General features: G+C 40.4%; 1 protein-coding gene across 3 annotated transcripts in view; it reads left to right on the forward strand.

Moving 5' to 3' along the window:
• KIAA0319L (KIAA0319 like) overlaps positions 1–18,352 on the forward strand; it is a 138,013-nt gene that overhangs the window by 95,140 nt on the left and 24,521 nt on the right. For all 3 annotated transcript variants that reach the window (XM_037827751.1, XM_037827749.1, XM_037827750.1), the window contains exons 9-16: positions 772–904; positions 5,130–5,358; positions 5,970–6,093; positions 6,669–6,801; positions 12,492–12,640; positions 13,739–13,890; positions 14,905–15,043; positions 16,584–16,743. In XM_037827751.1, the coding sequence (XP_037683679.1) occupies positions 772–904; positions 5,130–5,358; positions 5,970–6,093; positions 6,669–6,801; positions 12,492–12,640; positions 13,739–13,890; positions 14,905–15,043; positions 16,584–16,743 (1,219 nt within the window). The remainder of the gene's footprint in view (positions 1–771; positions 905–5,129; positions 5,359–5,969; positions 6,094–6,668; positions 6,802–12,491; positions 12,641–13,738; positions 13,891–14,904; positions 15,044–16,583; positions 16,744–18,352) is intronic.

The following is an 18,352-nucleotide window of genomic DNA, read 5'->3' on the forward strand; positions in this document are numbered from 1 at the left end:
TTATCTGTAGGATAAATTCCTAGGAGAGGAACTGCAGGGACAAACTTTATGTGCATTCTAAAATTTGATAAATATTGCCAAATTGCTCTTTACAGCAGTTGTATCAATTTATGCTTCTATCATGACCTATGAGTGCCTGTTTCTTCACACCTTCATTTATATGATGAGTTATTAAACCTTGATTTTTGTCAATCTGATAGGTGAAAAAATGGTATCTTGGGTGTAATTTTAATTTGCGTTTCTTTTATTTTTTTGTGAGGTTGATTGTCTTTCACATGTTTAAGAATTATTGAGGTTCCTTTTTTCATTTGGTAGCCCACATCTCACCTGGCTTTAGTTTAAGTATTGTGTTAGGTTTCTCTACTGCCATGGAATCCACAAACTGGTAAGGGGGAGCAGCATGGAGTTATATATAGCATCTTGTATTGCTGCTGTGTTTTACTGAGACAATTTTGTTAGCATCACTGTGTGGCCTCTGTAGGAAAAGGATCTTGGTAAACATTGTTTTTTAAATTGTGTTACTTCATGTTCATAGTGTTCTTTTAACCTGTGTTGGCATTCTTAGAAAACTACACAGTGGAATATTCATAGAGAGACAGAATGCCAGTATTCCTAGGGAAGAAACACTCTGCAGAGATAGTCTGTAATTTCATGAAGTTTTCCTAGCCTCAAATCTCTGGGTAGTTGTCTAGTTGCCCCAGTTTGTGTAAACTGGTTAAGTACTGAGACCCAGCGCTCTCATGTTGTAACTGATGTTTTTTTATGATCAAGAAAGCACTGATGATGATAAAATCGTCCAGTACCATTGGGAGGAACTTAAGGGGCCTCTGAGAGAAGAGAAGATTTCTGAAGATACTGCCATATTAAAGCTAAGTAAGCTTGTCCCTGGAAACTACACTTTCAGGTAATTAGAAATTAGCCTCAAATTTACTAGAGATCATTTTTTTTTTCCTTATGGGTATTACATTCTTATAGGAGTAACTCTGACAAATATCAAATTCACTCTAGAATTGGTTAGTAATGTAGCTTTTGGTTCCATTGGTTCTTTGAGCCCTATAGTGATTGTCATCACAATGATAACTTTTTAGGGCAAAGATCTTTGCATAATAGATCTGGTTCCACCACGGTTTCCTTCTCCTTAAAGCCTTGCAAGGCAGATCTCCAAAATTTTCTAGTATTTTTGTCGTTAAATGAAAAAGTCTATCTTCTGTTATCTCTTCTCAAGCAAAATCTAGGAGGAACCTACTACCATCTTGTCCCTTCCCTTTGGGAAATGCTTCCTCAACTTATACCTTAGACTCTTCACTTTTGTAACGGTCTGCTTAAATATGATTTGTAGGATTTTTTTTTTTTAATTAAATTCAGTTTTATTGAAATACATTCACACACCATACAATCATCCATGGTATACAATCCACTGTCCACAGTATGATAACACAGTTATGTGTTCATCACCACAATCTATCTCTGAACATTTTCCTTACATCAGAAAGAACCAGAATAAGAATAAAAACTAAAAGTGAAAAAAGAACACCCAAATCATCCCGCCATCCCACCCCATTTGTCCTTTAGTTTTTATCCCCATTTTTCTACTCATCCATACACTAGATAAAGGGGGTGTGAGCCACAGGGTCTTCACAATCACACGGTCACCCCTTGTAATATACATTATTATATAATTGTCTTCAGGAGTCCAGACTGCTGGGTTGGAGTTTGGTAGTTTCAGGTATTTACTTCTAGCTATTCCAATGCATTAAAACCTAAGATGTGTTATCTATATAGTGCGTAAGAATGTCCACCAGAGTGACCTCTCGACTCCATTTGAAATCTCTTAGCCACTGAAACTATTTTGTCTCATTTTGCATCCCCCTTTTGGTCAAGAAGATACTCTCAGTCCCATGATGCTGGGTCTACATTCATCCCCGGGAGTCATATTCTGCATTGCCAGGGAGATTTACAACCCTGGGAGTTGGGTCCCACGTAGTGGGGAGGGCAGCGAGTTCACCTGTCGAGATGGCTCAGTTAGAGAGAGAGGGCCACATCTGAGCAACAAAGAGGTACTCAGGGGGAGACTCTTAGGCACAATTACATGCAAGTTTAGACTATCCTTTGCAGTAACGAGCTTCATAAGGGCAAGTCCCATGATCGAGGGCTCAGCACATCAAACCACCAGTCCCAATGTTTGTGACAACATCACCAGTCCAGGTGAGGATGTCCAACACATGTAGGATCTTTTTTTCATAATATCTTCATGGGGACTTTTGAGAGCATTTGATTCAAAGAAAATCCTCTTGGAAACTAGTGTTGACATTCTAGAATGTGATTAATAAGGGTTGGAGGCTGACTAGAGTAATCCTCATATTTGCATAATTCATTATGTGTTACAAAGCACTTGTTCATGAGCATCATACAAACACTATATGTAGATGATACTATCCTCATTTACAGCTGAAGAAAATATGGCTCAGAGTGTAATTGGTAACTTCTCTGAGGTCACACTGCTGAGACTTAAATGCAGATTTTCTAATCCCCAAGTCAGGACTCACTGTACTCCACTCCTTGACTTGGTCCATTCAGATTTTATTTGTTTTCTTGAATTCCCTTCTCATTCTGCTGAAGTTCTGTGCATTCTTAAGGAACCACTGAGTTTTCCGTGAGGCTGTCTGAGATGCTGCTCGAGAAGGAAGATATAGCTACCCTCTTTCCCTGCTGTATTTAGTGCCTCTATGTGGCACCTACCATGGTGTCACAGCTTATTCATAGGTGTCTGTCTTTCCCACTGGATCTGAGATTAACAAATTTTAGACACTGCTTGGAACATGGAGATGACTGTCCTAGGTTTTGACTTAGCAGCATCCTCATTGACTCAAGACTGTAGGTAAATGAAAGCTGCTAGGCCAACAAGATTGGATCCTTCTGTTTGGCTTAAGATGGAAATTTATGTTGGTTTCAACCTGAGATTTCCATGTAGGAATTCCTATATAAGAATTTTTCCACTTATGGAATTTAGCCTGGGTCAGGTTGATCCTTCTTTAAATAGTAGCAGTAATACTATGTGCCAAATACTGCTCTGAGCTCTTTATATGCAGTATCTCATTTAATCCTTATAACATGTATTATTATTATTTTTCTAATTTTACAGATTAGGAAATAGGCACAGGGAGGTTAAGTAATTTAACAGAGAAGTTAAGGTCGCATAGGCAGTCTGACTCCAGAGTCTGAGGTATTTTTAAATTTTTATTTAATTAATTAATTTAAATTTTATCATTTATTTATTTTTATTTTATTTTAATATTGATTTTTTATTTCTTTTATTTTTAATTTAATTTAATTTACTTTTAGTAAAAATGTCATAAATTTTCTGTTTTAACCATTTTTAATCATGAATTTTTTTGTGGAATATAACATATATACATAGAAATGTACATATCAGTGATATTTATTACAGTCACGATATTGTGCTGTCTTCATCACCATCTATTACCAAAACTTTTTCATCATCCCAAACAGAAACTCTGTACCAATTAAGCAGTAGTTCCCCATAACTCCCTCCCCCAGGCCAGGGTAACTGCCAATCTGCTTTCTGTATGTATGAGTTTGATTATTGTAGATACTTCATATAAGTGGAATCATACAATATTTGTCCTTTTGTGTCTGGCATATTTCACTCAGCATACTGTCTTCAAGGTTCATTAACCACAATGTTAGCTGACAGGTTTTTTGGGTGGAAGGGGTATTTGGAGCTATTATTTTTTTCTAGGCTTCATTTATTTTTTTTAATCTGTGAAATGATGGGATTGGATTTTATTAGCTTTAAGGTCCAATCTGGTTGTGATTCACTTACCTTTTGCGCTTCCCTACTTCTACACATCAGTAGCCTCTTTCCCCATTGCTGTTGTCAGTTCCTGTTTGGTTCCAGGAGCCCTGCAAGCAAGACAGGGACTGTCTGAGGTGAAAATTAGAGCAACGGATAGCTGCCATTTTGCCATCTGTCTATAATTTGCTTTTGTTCTGATATAGGAGACAAGTAAGATATGTAAATCACTTGGGAAAACAACAGGGAAACTGGGACAAGAGGCAAAAATTCTGTGGATTTTTCTTTTTCACGTTTGCTAGTTTGCACATGTATGTGTGTGTCATGTTTTTGTAATATGTACTACCAAAGGATGCACTACCAAACATGTACTACCAAAAATCCTCTTCAGACCACAGGTGAAAGGTGAAGTTGTGGGCTAAAACTCCACAAATGCCTGGCTATATCTGTGGCTGATGGTGAGATTTAAACAAACTATGTCTTTTCTATGCTTTTCCTCTTTCTTTCAGCAAAATGGAAGAAACCCAAACCTCCGTGCTTGCTTATGCTCAAATTTTGAGGTGGCATGAGAGGCTTTAGGCTGTTTAGCTGGAAGGCATCATTTAGATAAAAACCTGGTCTTATAAATGAACATTTTTTTTTCTCTTACAAATCCCATTTCAAACTGTGGGACTGTTATGTAGAAGATTTTATTTCCATCTCAAGCTCCTGCCTTGAATGCCAGGATGTCTATTCTTGTGATAAGTACACAGGCAAAACCAGATGAGGGGAGGAGAGCCTGTAGCATTCAGAACTTGCTCCATTTAATGTAACTTCATTGAACCCCACAGTAATAGGGGCCAGGGATTATCTCTTCTTTAGATTTTGGTTTTTGGGCTTTGGAATCAGAGACCTGGGCTTGCATCTTGGTTCATTTTGTAGCCCTGGGCAAGTTACTTAGCCTCTCTAAGCCTTCTGTAAAGTGGAATTGATGATATCTAAATGATTGTTGCAAAGGCCATGTCAGACAATGCCTCTAAAGGTCCCAGCACACAGATGCTCTCAGGCAGCACAGCAGAGTGGTTCTGGAAACATGCTGCCTTGATTCATATTCTGACTCCATTTCTTTCAAGCTGTGTATCCTTGGAGTAAGTTACTTTACCTCTCTTTGTCTGGCACATGGTAAACCTTCCATCAATGTTAGCATCTGATTACTCTCTGCCTTTCCAAGAGGAATGGGTAAGGATAGTAACACTGCCACCTTGGTATTTCTTAATCTTGACTTTCAGTCATGTAGTATTTATTTCTGATTGCACTTCTTTCTTTTCCCCAATAGCTTGACTGTTGTAGACTCTGATGGAGCTACTGACTCTACCATGGCAAGTCTGACAGTGAATAAAGCCGTGGATTACCCTCCGGTGGCTAATGCAGGCCCCAACCAAGTAATCACCCTGCCCCAAAACTCCATCACCCTGTTTGGGAACCAGAGCACTGATGATCATGGCATCTCCAGCTATGAATGGTCACTCAGCCCAAGCAGCAAAGGGAAAGTGGTGGAGATGCAGGTAGGAGGGAATAGTTACTGTCTTTTCTTGCCCAGGGGAGCTAGAGCTGCTGGACTGGGTCACCCATCCAAAGCTTATTTCTGCTCCATCTTAATTTCTAAAATCACATTTGTGCATAAAAATATTTGGATTAGAAACAAAATTCCACAAATACAGAAAGTTTAGAGGGCCTTTAATTAACACATTAGCAAAAATCTTTTCCAGAAAACATTTAGTATTAGAGGAAGGTGCTAGATGAGAAACTTTTAGTTGTTCTAGATGACTCCAGAGAGTCAGACTGTGTAGAAGCTACAAGGGTGCAAAATTTAGTGAGCTTTATAACAAATTGGAGAAGATTGCCTTACTATATGGTGATCATCTTCTCTCTGAAGATATTTCATAAGAGATTAGATCTGTCACCAGGCAGGTAACATAAAGAAAAAAACTTGATGGGGGCTATTGTGAACCGGAGAGCTTAATCTGACTAAAAGGTCAGCTGTTCTTCAGGTCTAGCTGATGGTTGTAGAAATATGGCACTAATATTGCCAGATTGTACAGTTTTTTCAAAAGAAGATAAAAACCTAGACCTTTATGTGAAATTATCCATTAGTCTGTATTATTTATTTATTTAGGGTGTTAGAACACCAATGCTGCAGCTCTCTGCAATGCAAGAAGGAGACTATACTTACCAACTCACGGTGACTGACACAGCAGGACAGCAGGCCACTGCTCAAGTGACTGTTATTGTGGAGCCTGGTAAGTTCCAATCTTATGGGGTCAGGCTCTTCTCTTGGCTATTTCCTTTTATCTTGAGGAAGGGGAGAGTTGGGATTCTGAACTGTATGAGGACAGAGCAGGAGGCCCCAACCCATGGAACCCTTGGCAGCTTCTGTTGTCCATTCCCCTGTGCTTTCTTCATAGCTAGAGAAAAAAGTACGGCACAGCCTCAGCTTGTACCCTTGCCCTTGGCTAGTTATCACGTCTTCAAGGGAACTTAGGAGATAGAGTCTCTGCCATCCCAAATCCTACCATATCCTTTAAGGACCAGCTTAATGCCCCCTTCCTCAAGAAAGCCCTGTCTTATCACTCAAAACCTTTCACTGGCACTCCTGTAGCATTATGTTGCAAATTTATTTCAAGATTGTATTATATATTTCAGTCTTATATTCTTCATTGTGAGCTCCGACTGTATCTATAAATCCCGCAGTGTCTGACGGCTCTGTGGGCTCAGAGGTAGAGTCCCCATGACTTCTAGAACATATGTTCCAATTAGTTCCACTCCTGTCCCAGCTGGACTGACTACTTTTGATCTTCAAGTCTCTGTCTTCTAGAAAACAACAAGCCTCCTCAAGCAGATGCAGGTCCAGACAAAGAGCTGACCCTTCCTGTGGACAGCACAACTCTAGATGGCAGCAAAAGCTCGGATGATCAGAAAATTATCTCATATCTCTGGGAAAAAACACAGTGAGTATTAACACAAAACCCTTGTGCAAAAGCTCCAGACCTTTGATGAGCAATATTTTACTTGCTTTTAAGTTTATTTGCTCTTTTTAGTTTATCTAGGGGATGACTACGAAAGAAATGTTTGCAATCTCAAACTTTAACCCTAAGAAAATGATGTTACAAGTAATTTTTGTAAGGAAAAAAAAATGCTTATCATGATCTAGTCCCCAGGTAGTAGTGTGGTCCTGGTGCTTTTACAGGTACAATCCATCTGCTGAAATGTATAGTTTAATTACAGTTGTGAGGCAGGATGGAAGAGGTAATGGAGCAGAAAAATACTGTTGCTCAAAATTAACTGGATAAGGCTAGAAGGGGGTGGGGGGTAGAGGGACAGAGTAGCTATTAAAGGAATGGAAAATTCATCTACACAATGAAAGCATTACTCTTTTATTGGTTCCTTGAAGACACCAGTTATTAGTTATATTAGCTAGAGGCCAAGGGCAATAACCAAAATAATTAAACTGCAGTTGCCTAATTGAACCATTCCTGGTACTCACAGTTTCTTTTATTTCCTTTAAACGATAACAAATGGAACTCAGATTATATGTAGCATCCCACAAAAGAAAAGAATTCCAAGGAAGGGTTAAAAGCATTTTGATTTCCAAAGGTAGCAAACATAGGACAGGGTAGTGTTTGTTTTTTTACTAGAATGTTAGAGATGGTGGAAAAGGGCCTGTAATTTGACTATAGAAACCATTTGATTTATAATTGCTGAGTTGGATTGTAGAAATAATTTCTCTCATCTCTTTGTTTCTATTTTTTGGAGAATCTAATCTTCCTCAGCCCTGTTGTTTTTTTTTAAGAGAGTTTTTGGATTTACAGAAAAATCATGTAGAAAATACAGAGTTCTCTTGTACCCCCCCCCCCCACAGTTTTCCCTGTTATTACACTTTGCATTACTGTGGTACCTTTGTTACAATTGATGAAACATTATTATTGTAATTATACTATTAACCATAGTCCATAGTTTACATTAGTGTTCACTGTTTGTACTGTAAACTGTAAAAGTTCCGTTTACCTATTTTTTTCTTTTATTGCTTTTGCTTTTGGTTTAAAGTCTAAGAAACTATTGCTTAATACAAAGTCCTGAAGAAGCCTCCCTGTTTTCTAGTATGAGTTTTATAGTTTTGGTTCTAATATGTAGGTCTTTGATTCATTTTGAGTTAATTTTTATATATGGAGTGTGATAGGGGTCCACCTTCATTCTTTTGCCTATGGATATCCATTTATGGAAGAGACATTCTTTTCACGTTGAGTGGACTTGGCACACTTGTCAAAAATCAGTTTGCCACAGATGTGAGGGTTTATTTCTGCCCTCTCAATTTGATTCCATTGGTCTATATGTCTGTCCTTGTGCCAGTAGCATGCTGTTTTAAAATCTGGAAATGTGAATCCTCCAACTTTGTTCTTTTTCAAGATAGTTTTAGCTATTTGGGGCCCCTTACCCTTCTATATAAATTTGATGATTAGTTTTTCCATTTCTGGCATCCTAACACTGTTATTCTTGTCATCTATGAACATGGGATATCCTCCCATTTATTTAGGTCTTGTTTAATTTCTTTTAGCAATGTTTTATAGTTTTCTATGTACAACTACTTAACATGCTTGGTCAGATTTATTCCCAGATATTTAATTCTTTTAGTTGCTATTGTGAGTGGAATTTTTTTCTTGGTTTCTTCTTCCAGTTGTTCATTGCTTGTGTATAGAAGCACTACTGGTTTTTGTGTGTTGATCTTGTACCCTGCCACTTTGATGATTTTGTTTATTAGTTCTAGTAGATTTATTGTGTATTTTCAGGATTTTCTATACATAGGATCATGCCATCTCTTCAAATAGGGAAAATTTTACTCCTTCCTTTCCAATTTGAATGACTTTTATTTCTTTTTCTTGCCTAATTGCTCTGCAAGAACTTACAGTACAATGTTGAATAACAGTGTTGACAGTGGGCATACTTGTTTTGTTCCTGATCTTAGAGGGAAAGCTTTCAGTCTTTCACCACTGTGTTTGATGTTAGCTGTGCATTTTTCATATATGCACTTTATCTTATTGAGGAAGTTTGCTTCTATTCCTAGTTTCTTAAGTGTTTTTATCATGAAAGCGTGGGGGATTTTGTCAAATGCATTTTCTGTGTCAATTAAGATGATTGTATGTTTTTTTTTAATGCAATTTTGAGATGTATTCACATGGCATACAGTCATTCAAAGTGTACAATCAGTTGTTCACAGTATTGTCATATAGTTGTGCATTCATCACCACAATCTTTGAACATTTTCATTATCCAAAAAATAAAATAAAGACTAAAATAAAAAAGAACATCCAAACCATTCCATTCCCTTCCTCCCCCATTGTTTACTTTTTTAAAAATACAGTTTTATTGAGATATATTCACACACCCTACAGTCATCCACAGTGTACAATCAGTTATTCACAGCACCATCATACATTTGTGTGTTCATCACCAGAATCAATTTTTGATCCTTTTCCTTATTCCAAAATAAAAATAAAAGCAAAAGGGAACACCTACATCTTTCCATCCCCTCCATCCCACCCTATTCTTCATCTGGTTTTTATCCCCATTTTTCCACTCATGTGTCCATACACTAGATAAAGGGAGTGCGAGCCACAAGGTTTTCACAATCACACAGTCACACTGTGCAGTCTACATAGTTATACAATCATTTTCAAGAATCAAGGTCACTGGGTTGCAGTTTGACAGCTTCAGGTATTTCTCTCTAGCCATTCCAACACACCAAAAACTAAAAGGTGATATCTATATAGCGCATAAGAATACCCTCCAGAGTGACCTCTCAATTCCATTTGAAATCTCTCAGCCACTGGAACCTTATTTTGTTTCATCTCTCTTCCCCCTTTTGCTCAAGAAGATCCTCTCAGTCCCACAGTACTGGGTCCAGGCTCATCTCCAGGAGTCATTTCTTGCATTGCCAGGGGGATTTACACTCCTGGGTGTCATGTCCCATGCAGGGGGGAGGGTTGTGAGTTTACCTGCCACGTGGGCTTAGAGAGAGAGGGGGCCACATCTGATCAACAAAGAGGCTCTCTGCGGGGGGGGGGGGGGGGATTCATAGGCACAATTATAAGTAGGCCTAGCCTCTCCCTTGCAGCAACTAGCCTCACAAGGGAAAGCGCCCAGATTGAGGGCTCGGCCCACTAAATTGGCAGTCTTCAATGTTTGTGGGAAAATCAGCAATAGTCCCAGGTGGGGAAGTCCAACACATTTGGACTTCCGCATTTCTCCTCAGTTCCTCAGGGAGCCCCACCAATATACTTTTACTCTCTGCCCATATCACTCTGGGATGTATCAGGATTTCACCCCAGCCTGTACAGACTCACCAAATCCCACTTCCCTTTCACAGCTTCATGCAGCTATGGTGTTCTAACAAATTGATCGTATAGGTTAAATTATCTAGTGTGCTATAGAAAATATAGATCTTGCACCAAATAAACATGTCCTCCCTTGGTCTTGCACAAAAGTTGTAGTTTTAAAACCCAGTTAGTATCGTCCTTTATCCTTGGGCCTGATTTGCCTTAGTCCTAACCATATCTGCTTCTTTCATATCTTTAATTGAAGTCTGAACTCTTTTTCAGCTCTTTCGACAGTGCCATATGGGGTAATACTGACATTCATAGCTGCCAAAATCTAGCTCCAATTCTCAGGTGTCACACAGATACCCAAAGTTCCAGAGACCAGCCAGGTAATACACAAGGAGCTCAGCATCTCAGGAGTTAGAGATAGCCATTATAACTCAGGAGTAGATGTGACTGCTGTAAGAGCTTACAATCTAGGGACCATTACAATAAGCATTCCCCTGATAAGCTGTGCCCTAAGATTCAGTTCTCAGAGTTTATACATTATAGTTAGTCCATATTAGTGAGGCATTATAGTATTTGTCCTCTTGAATACGTATGTGTTTTTAATTCTTTCTATTAATGGAGTGTATTAATTGATTTTCTCATGTTGAACCACCCTTGCATACCTGGGATGAATTTCACTTGATCATGGTGTAGAATTTTTTTCACTGACTGTTGGATTTGGTTTGGTAGTATTTCGTTGAGGATTTTTGCATCTATATTCATAAAGGATATTGGTCTGTAATTTCATCTTCTTGTAGTATCCTTGTCTGGCTTTGGTATTAGGGTGATGTTGGCCTTATAGAATGAGTTAAGATGTGTTTCCTCATCAATATTTTGGAAGAGTTTGAGCCGGATTGGTTTTAATTCTTCTTGAAATGTTTGCTAAAATTCACCAGTAAAGCATCTGGTCCTGGGCTTTTCATTCTTGAGAGGTTTTTGATTATTGATTCAAGCTCTACTTGTTGAGATCTTCTGTTTCTTCTTAAGTTAGTGGAGGTAGTTTGTGTATTTCTAGGAATTTGTCCATTTCACCTAGATTATCTAATTTGTTGGCATACATTTTCATAGTATCCTCTTATTTCTTTTTTTTTTTCCTGTGGGGTCAGAAGTATTTCCCCCTCTTTCATTTCTGATTTTAGTTATTTGTGTCCTCTCCCTTTTTATTTTGTCAGTCTAGCTAAGGGTTTTTATTTTATTTTTTTCATCTTTATAAAGAACCAATTTTTGTTTTTGTTGATTCTTTATTGTTTTTTAAAAATTCTCTATTTCATTCATCTCCACTCTAATCTTTGTTAATTTCCTTTGCTCTGCTTGCTTTTGGTTTAGTTTGCCCTTCTTTTTAGATCCTCCAGTTCTGAGTTTAGGTTTCAGATTTGAGATCTTTCTTCAGTGTGTTTGAATTAATTGTTTGTTGAAGATAAATCTAGTCAGCTCTTTAGTTGAGTTTTACTAGTGTGTACAGCAGAGAAAATGCTTAGCATAGCTTCTTGGAGGAGAATCTGTCAGGAGGGGCTATTAGGGTTGGGGTCATAAGTTAAAAAGCAAAACAAAACATTGCAAAACCAGGAAATCTGTAGATTTCTTTAATTGTCCTGCATTTATTTGTAAGGAAAGCTCTGGGGTGTTTTGAATCTTGAGCAGAAGGACCATCTGGTTATATGCCCAGAACCCCTTCCCATCTGCAGGTGTTATCTGAGGCTGGAAAGGAGAAGGAAGGATGCGGGAATCCTGGGTACTCTGTGGTCCCTGCACAGGAACTGGAGGGAGCTTTGCTTATTATACAGCTGTTGAGAAGAAATAGCTTTGTCCTGAGAGCTCCTCTGCAGCATTGGACCATTTCCCTTCCTTGATGTTTTCATCAGGAGGGATTATGGGATGTGATTAAGAAATACATTTTGCTTCTTTGCTGGCAACAGCTGAACCAACTATTGGGCCAGAAATGCTTTTCAGAAATATCACTCCTAAATCATTCTTTTGATCAGAGACTTGCTCAGAGTACTTCCTTTTACAAACTGGAATAGTGAAGAATTTGAATGTTCCAGGAGCTTATATAAAGGATAAGTCTAGATGTGTTTGAAAGTTGGTGCCTGGAATTTTCTGATCAGCAGGTAGTCTGTATTTTGGGGTCAAATGGAATATTTTTAAACATGTCCTCTTAAGATCTGGGAAACAATGGTTCACATCTTAGCTGAGGCAGTAATAGTCTCCTCCTGCTGTGTCAGGAAACAGAGATTAGCAGACAGGTAAAACTCCATCCTCTGGTTTCTCTCTTTGTCCAGGGGACCTGATGGGGTGCAGCTTGCGAATGCTAACAGCAGTATTGCCACTGTGACTGGGCTGCAAGTGGGAGCCTATGTGTTCACCTTGACTGTCAAAGATGAGAGGAACCTGAAAAGCCAGAGCTCTGTGAATGTCATTGTCAAAGAAGGTACCTCCCTGCCTGGGCGGTGGTGTAGCCTCCTGGGAATCAGATAGCTGAAGAAATTGGTCATGTCTTGTTTGGCTGCAGAGATTGATTAGAGATAACAAGGGGTAGGGTAGGGAAGAAGGTTAGGGGGTAAGGACAACTGCTATTGGCTTTTCTAAACAACCTTTAATAGAGAGTGACTATAATTTATCAATTTTTTAACTTCTTTTCTTCCTTCCCTCCTTCATTCCCTCTCTCTTTCTTCCTCCCCCCTTCTTTTTCTTCTCTCTCTCAACAGTTGAATAGGGAAAGGATTAAGGAATTTTTTCTTTGCATTTTTATTTTGCCTGTGTTATACCTGGGGTTTCCATGACTCTTTTACTAGCTATAGTGACACCTGCTGTCAGCCCTTAGAATGGCTGTTTTTGCCCTGGAGCTTCTTATTCACATCATGAGTCTACAAACTGAGGCCAAGTTGAGGCAACAGTTGATTGACTGTTCTGGTTTGCAGGCATGATGATCTGTGATGGCCCTGGGACAGGGGATCCTTAAGCTGATAGTAGGAAAAACCACCGGCAGATATGCAGATGACCTCTAGATATAGTAAATACTGGGTATACACCCGTGTAAACAAAGCTTTAAGTCGGGCCCTCCCAGAGTAAGAGAGGTCTCTTCTCTCTCTCTCTCTTTTTCTTTCGTTCTAAGGAAGGAATAAAAAAATATCTTAAGAGAGTAACATTTTAAACCATATTTTAAAGGACAATTTTGTGATATCTGCTGAATGAAACTTACTCTCCCATGCTTTAAGCTACTTGGACTTTTGTTTCCAGTCATCATTTACCACCAGAGGAGAGAAATGGATTCCTCTCAGGGAGGCTGCTATGAGAAAACAGGAGGAACCACACTTGTCCCCACTGTTAGTGTCAGAAGAACATTTTTCTAGGTAGGACAGGAGCTTCTGGACCTACAGCGCTGGTGGCTTTAAATCTATACTTTAGTGCTGAAAACAGTTCTCCATTTAGTTGCTTATTGATGTTTAATTTCCCTGTAAACGTCATGAAGAATCATTTCTTCTTTTCCAGAATATTATATTCTTTCAGTGATTTTCTCTTTGATTAGAAATGAACAAACCACCTATAGCCAAGATAACTGGAAATGTGGTGATTATCTTGCCCACAAACACAGCAGAGCTGGATGGCTCCAAGTCCTCTGATGACAAGGGAATAGTCAGCTACCTCTGGACTCGAGATGAGGGCAGCCCAGCAGCAGGGGTAAGTGTGCAGAAGCTGGAGAGCTAGACAAGGTCTAAGTGATGAGATGGGGAGGGTAGGATGACCTGAACATTCCAGTATGTGTTTTTACCAAGTGGTCCCTTGTATCAAACCTGGATGGTTCATTGAAAGCCAGTCAGGCTAAATGACATGAATTGCGGGTAGCTGAGCTTGTGCCTCGACTTACCAGGCCTGGGCCAGGGGACCTGATATCACCCCCTGGGGAGGGTAGTAGGTACGGGCGTGAGTGCCCTCTGCAGCCCCCCCGAGCCTGAGGAGCGAGGTCAAGGCAGCTCCCTTTTCCTCACCCAAAATGCCACTGGCAGGGGAGGCTTGCCGGAGGAAACCGCCTTTCTCCCAACTGCCCTTTCCCCACTTCCTTATCTTACCCACATACTCCCTTGTGCCAAGGCCACTTCTGCCACCGCCAGTGCGCATGCACCGTGGCCCAAACAACCCCCGCCCGCTGCAACGGCTCCTGCGTCCTCTCAGAACCAATCCTAGCCCCTCTCCCTTCAATATTGCCATTTTAGGCTACTTCACCTCCTTTCCAGCCCTGCCCCTCTTACCAGCCTATATAACCTGTAATCACCCCTGAATAAATCTCTTTGGCGCATACTCCTACTGGATGAAGAGGGTTTTTGTCCTTATCGCTGCCCTCCATACCTTGCACGCCTCTCGCCGAGGACCTTGGCCACGTCCTCCGCCTCGCCCTCGCCTCCGGGAAAGAGCCCCCGCCGCCGGTACCCTTTAAGCAGCCCCGAGAGCTGAGGGCTCGGCTACCGGCCGCCATTCCCCCTAGAAGCTGTAACCCCGACCGCAATGAATAAACAGAGAATGTGTTTATTTCCTCTGCTCCTAGAAGCCAGGAGCTACAGTGCCATTGCAGATCAGTAAATTGCCCAGAGCTGAAGCAGTCCAGCCAGAGGGAGTTTAGCTGTTACAGAAGCAGCAGCCGACTCCAAGAAAGGAGTGTTTTGTTTTGCAACATAGCCATGTTGTTCAACCCCACAGGAGGTGTTAAATCACTCTGACCATCACCCTATCCTCTTTCTTTCCAATGTCGTCGAGGGAACCTACACATTTCACCTGAAAGTGACTGATGCAAAGGGTGAGAGCGACACAGACCGGGCCACTGTGGAGGTGAAACCTGGTGAGTTCATTAAGTGATGAGACTGAGTGGAATTGCTGGATCAACCAATCGAGTCTTCTATTCTGAGACTCATTTTCCCCAGCACAGACAGGGCCACATGGCATGTCCACTTAAAAAAATACAGAAACTCCAAGCTGAAAAATCCTTATTGTCTGTTGCAACAATACCTTTCCTACCCACACAGGCATACAGACCTTCCCCTATTCATCTCAGATGGAGAGTTGAAACTCAAAGAGGGCAGGGCTTGCTCAGTGTCACATAGCAGTTGTGTCAGAGCCAGGTCTTTGTGCCCCTAGTCCAGCACTTTCTCCTCTACTTGTGATTAAGGAGAGAGGGCTTGGGTGCTTTGGGAATTAGAGCACAGGAATAGCTTGAGTCATGATGTCTCATCAGCACCCAGATGCAGAAAACAATTTATTTTTATAAGTTGAGCCTCAGGCTTTATCTGTCATCCAAGGAAGGTAAAGTAACTGGTGTCCTTTACATTTTTCAGATTTGTAGAAATAAAATTTCCCTTTTAACTAGAACCATCTTTTTGTTCTGCTTTGAGGCTAATTTGGTGGTAGGGAGGAACTGTATGTGGGGGGTGGGGTGGAGCTTTATAAATCCATGAGCATCTGATGAGAAGATGTTAACTTTAAACTTACCCTTTATTATCTAGGCCAAGCTCATGTAAGAGTGTCTTGGATGGGAAGGGATCTTGGGAGGTCTTCAACTCCTTGTCCTACTGAAGACCTCCCAAGATCCCTTCCCATCCAAGACCTTAAGGAAGGACAGTCTCAAAGACACTACAAAGTCTCTTTTTTGTTTAAAATCACATCACAGTCTACTAATTATGTAAATTATACATCAGAACAGCCAAATTGTGCATCTAAGTATGTGAATAAGGTACTCTGAACAATCAATTTTAACTTCTAAATAGAATCGTCTTCGGGATGTATTCCAGAGTAAAACGCAATAGTCTCAGTTCTAGAGTTGTGAAAGGATAGTGGTGCAGCAGTGATGTTGTTATAAACAAATCCTTTTATCTTGACTGCTAGATTTTCTTTGTATTTACTGCTTTCAAACCTGTAAGGGACAGGTACATTCCCTTTTTTGATAAGCTTGTTGAGACAGGCATTTTTGCCTCCCATTGTTGCTCTGAAGTGCAGAGGTAGACCAAGTACAGCAAGACAGTGAAAATCGGATGTGGGTCAAGAGAGGTTGCTTTATTCCCACCACTTGGCCTGGAGAGGTTCAGCAAAGCCAAGTGGCAGAGGCTTTTAAATTAAACTTTGAAATGTTTCTCTCTTCCTGTCTCCCCTTCGCTAAATCCCTGCTGCCCTGCTGCTTAAGCCTTAACCCCAGTACAAGTGTGGTAATTCTCAGATTGGTATAGAGACCAGGAGTGCTTTAAAAGCTTTCCAGGCTAGTTCCAGATTGAATTGTTAGGAATTCCTTGTTGTTTCTCTTCACTAGAAGGAGAATGAAGCAAACTCACAGACAGGTCTATGTTAACTCTTCTACTTCTAAAGCTATGACTGATCCACATGCTTTCCAGATCCCAGGAAAAACAACCTGGTGGAGATCATCTTGGATGTCAACGTCAGTCAGCTAACTGAGAGGCTGAAGGGGATGTTCATCCGCCAGATTGGGGTCCTCCTGGGGGTGCTGGATTCCGACATCATTGTGCAAAAGATTCAGCCGTACACGGAGCAGAGGTAGCTGGGCAATGACTTGGGGGAGAAAAGGAAACAGCAGGGGCCCTCCTGGGCTTTTTGATTTAATTGAGAAGTAGCATGGATAGTTGGAGAAAGATGGGCTCCTCTCTGATCAGGACCACTTACTCCTTTAATAAACTAGACACTGTAACAGGGTACTGGGAGCCCAGGGTCAGAGGAGGTCCATTATTTTTGAAGGCCACAATCTAGTAGGGAGGACAGTCAAATAAACATTTCAGAGTGGATTTGACATAAAGTGTGATATCAGGGAAACACAGGCAAGAGCAGTTAATTCTTCCGGGAGGGTTGGGGTGAAGGGTAGACCAAAGATTTTCCTAAAGAAGTAACTTGCATTGACCAAGTACAGGAGAACTGAGAGGAAATTTGGAACAAGAGAACAACATGAGCCATGGTGCTGTGGTGTGTAGGTGCAGGGTTTCCTCTGGAAGAAGTCATTTGGTTCAGACAGAGCTTAAAGGGCCCAGGATATGGTGGAAGATATGATGGCAGTATTGATTGAGAGCAATCATATCAAGTCAAGGAGTTTGGTTTTTTTTTTGGGGGGGGAGGCTCCATTTTATTTTAATTTATTTTTAATTCATTTTTATTGATATATATTCACATACCATGCAGTCATACAAAGCGTACATTCAGTTGTTCACAGTACCATTATATAGTTGTGCGTTCATCACCAAAATTAATTTTTGAACATTTTCATTACCACACACACAAAAATAATAAGAATAAAAATTAAAGTGAAAAAGAACAATTAAAGTAAAGGACACTGGGTGACTTTTTTTTTTTTTCCCCCTCCATTTTTCTACTCATCCATCCATACACTGGACAAAGAGGAGTGTGGTCCATATGGCTTTCCCAATCACATTATCACCCCTCATAAACTACAGTTTTATACAATCGTCTTCAAGATTCAAGGGTTCTGGGTCGTAGTTTGATAGTTTCAGGTATTTACTGCTAGCTATTCCAATTCATTAGAACCTAATAAGGGTTATCTATATTGTGTGTAAGGGTGCCCACCAGAGTGACCTCTTGGTTCCTTTTGGAATCTCTCAGCCATTGAAACTTATTTCATTTCCTTTCACATCCCCCTTTGGGTCAAGAAGATGTTCTCCATCCCAGGACGCCAGGTCTAGATTCCTCCCGGGAGTCATATCCCACGTTGCAGGGAGATTTACGTCCCTGGGTGTCAGATCCCACATAGCGGGGAGGGCAGTGATTTCACCTGCCAAGTTGGCTTAGCTAGAGAGAGAGGGCCACATCTGAGCAACAAAGAGGCATTCAGGAGGAGACTCTTAGGCACAATTTTAGGCAGGCCTAGCCTCTCCTTTGCAGTAACAGTCTTCCCACGGATAAGTCCTGCGGTAGAGGGTTTGGCCCATAAAACCACCAGTCCCCAATGTCTGTGAGCACATCAGCAACCATCGAGGTGGGGAAGCCCAACATCTCTGCATTCTCCTCCAGCTCCTCAGGGGTGCTCTGCATATTTTTTCATTGTTTTTGTTTTTGTTTTTTAATTAACTATTTTTTTAAAAATTAACTATTAACTATATCAAAAAAAATTTTTTTTAAATACAATAAAATAACATTCTAA

This window comes from Choloepus didactylus, chromosome 2, assembly GCF_015220235.1.
Source record: "Choloepus didactylus isolate mChoDid1 chromosome 2, mChoDid1.pri, whole genome shotgun sequence".
In the NCBI taxonomy this organism is placed as follows: domain Eukaryota; kingdom Metazoa; phylum Chordata; class Mammalia; order Pilosa; family Megalonychidae; genus Choloepus; species Choloepus didactylus.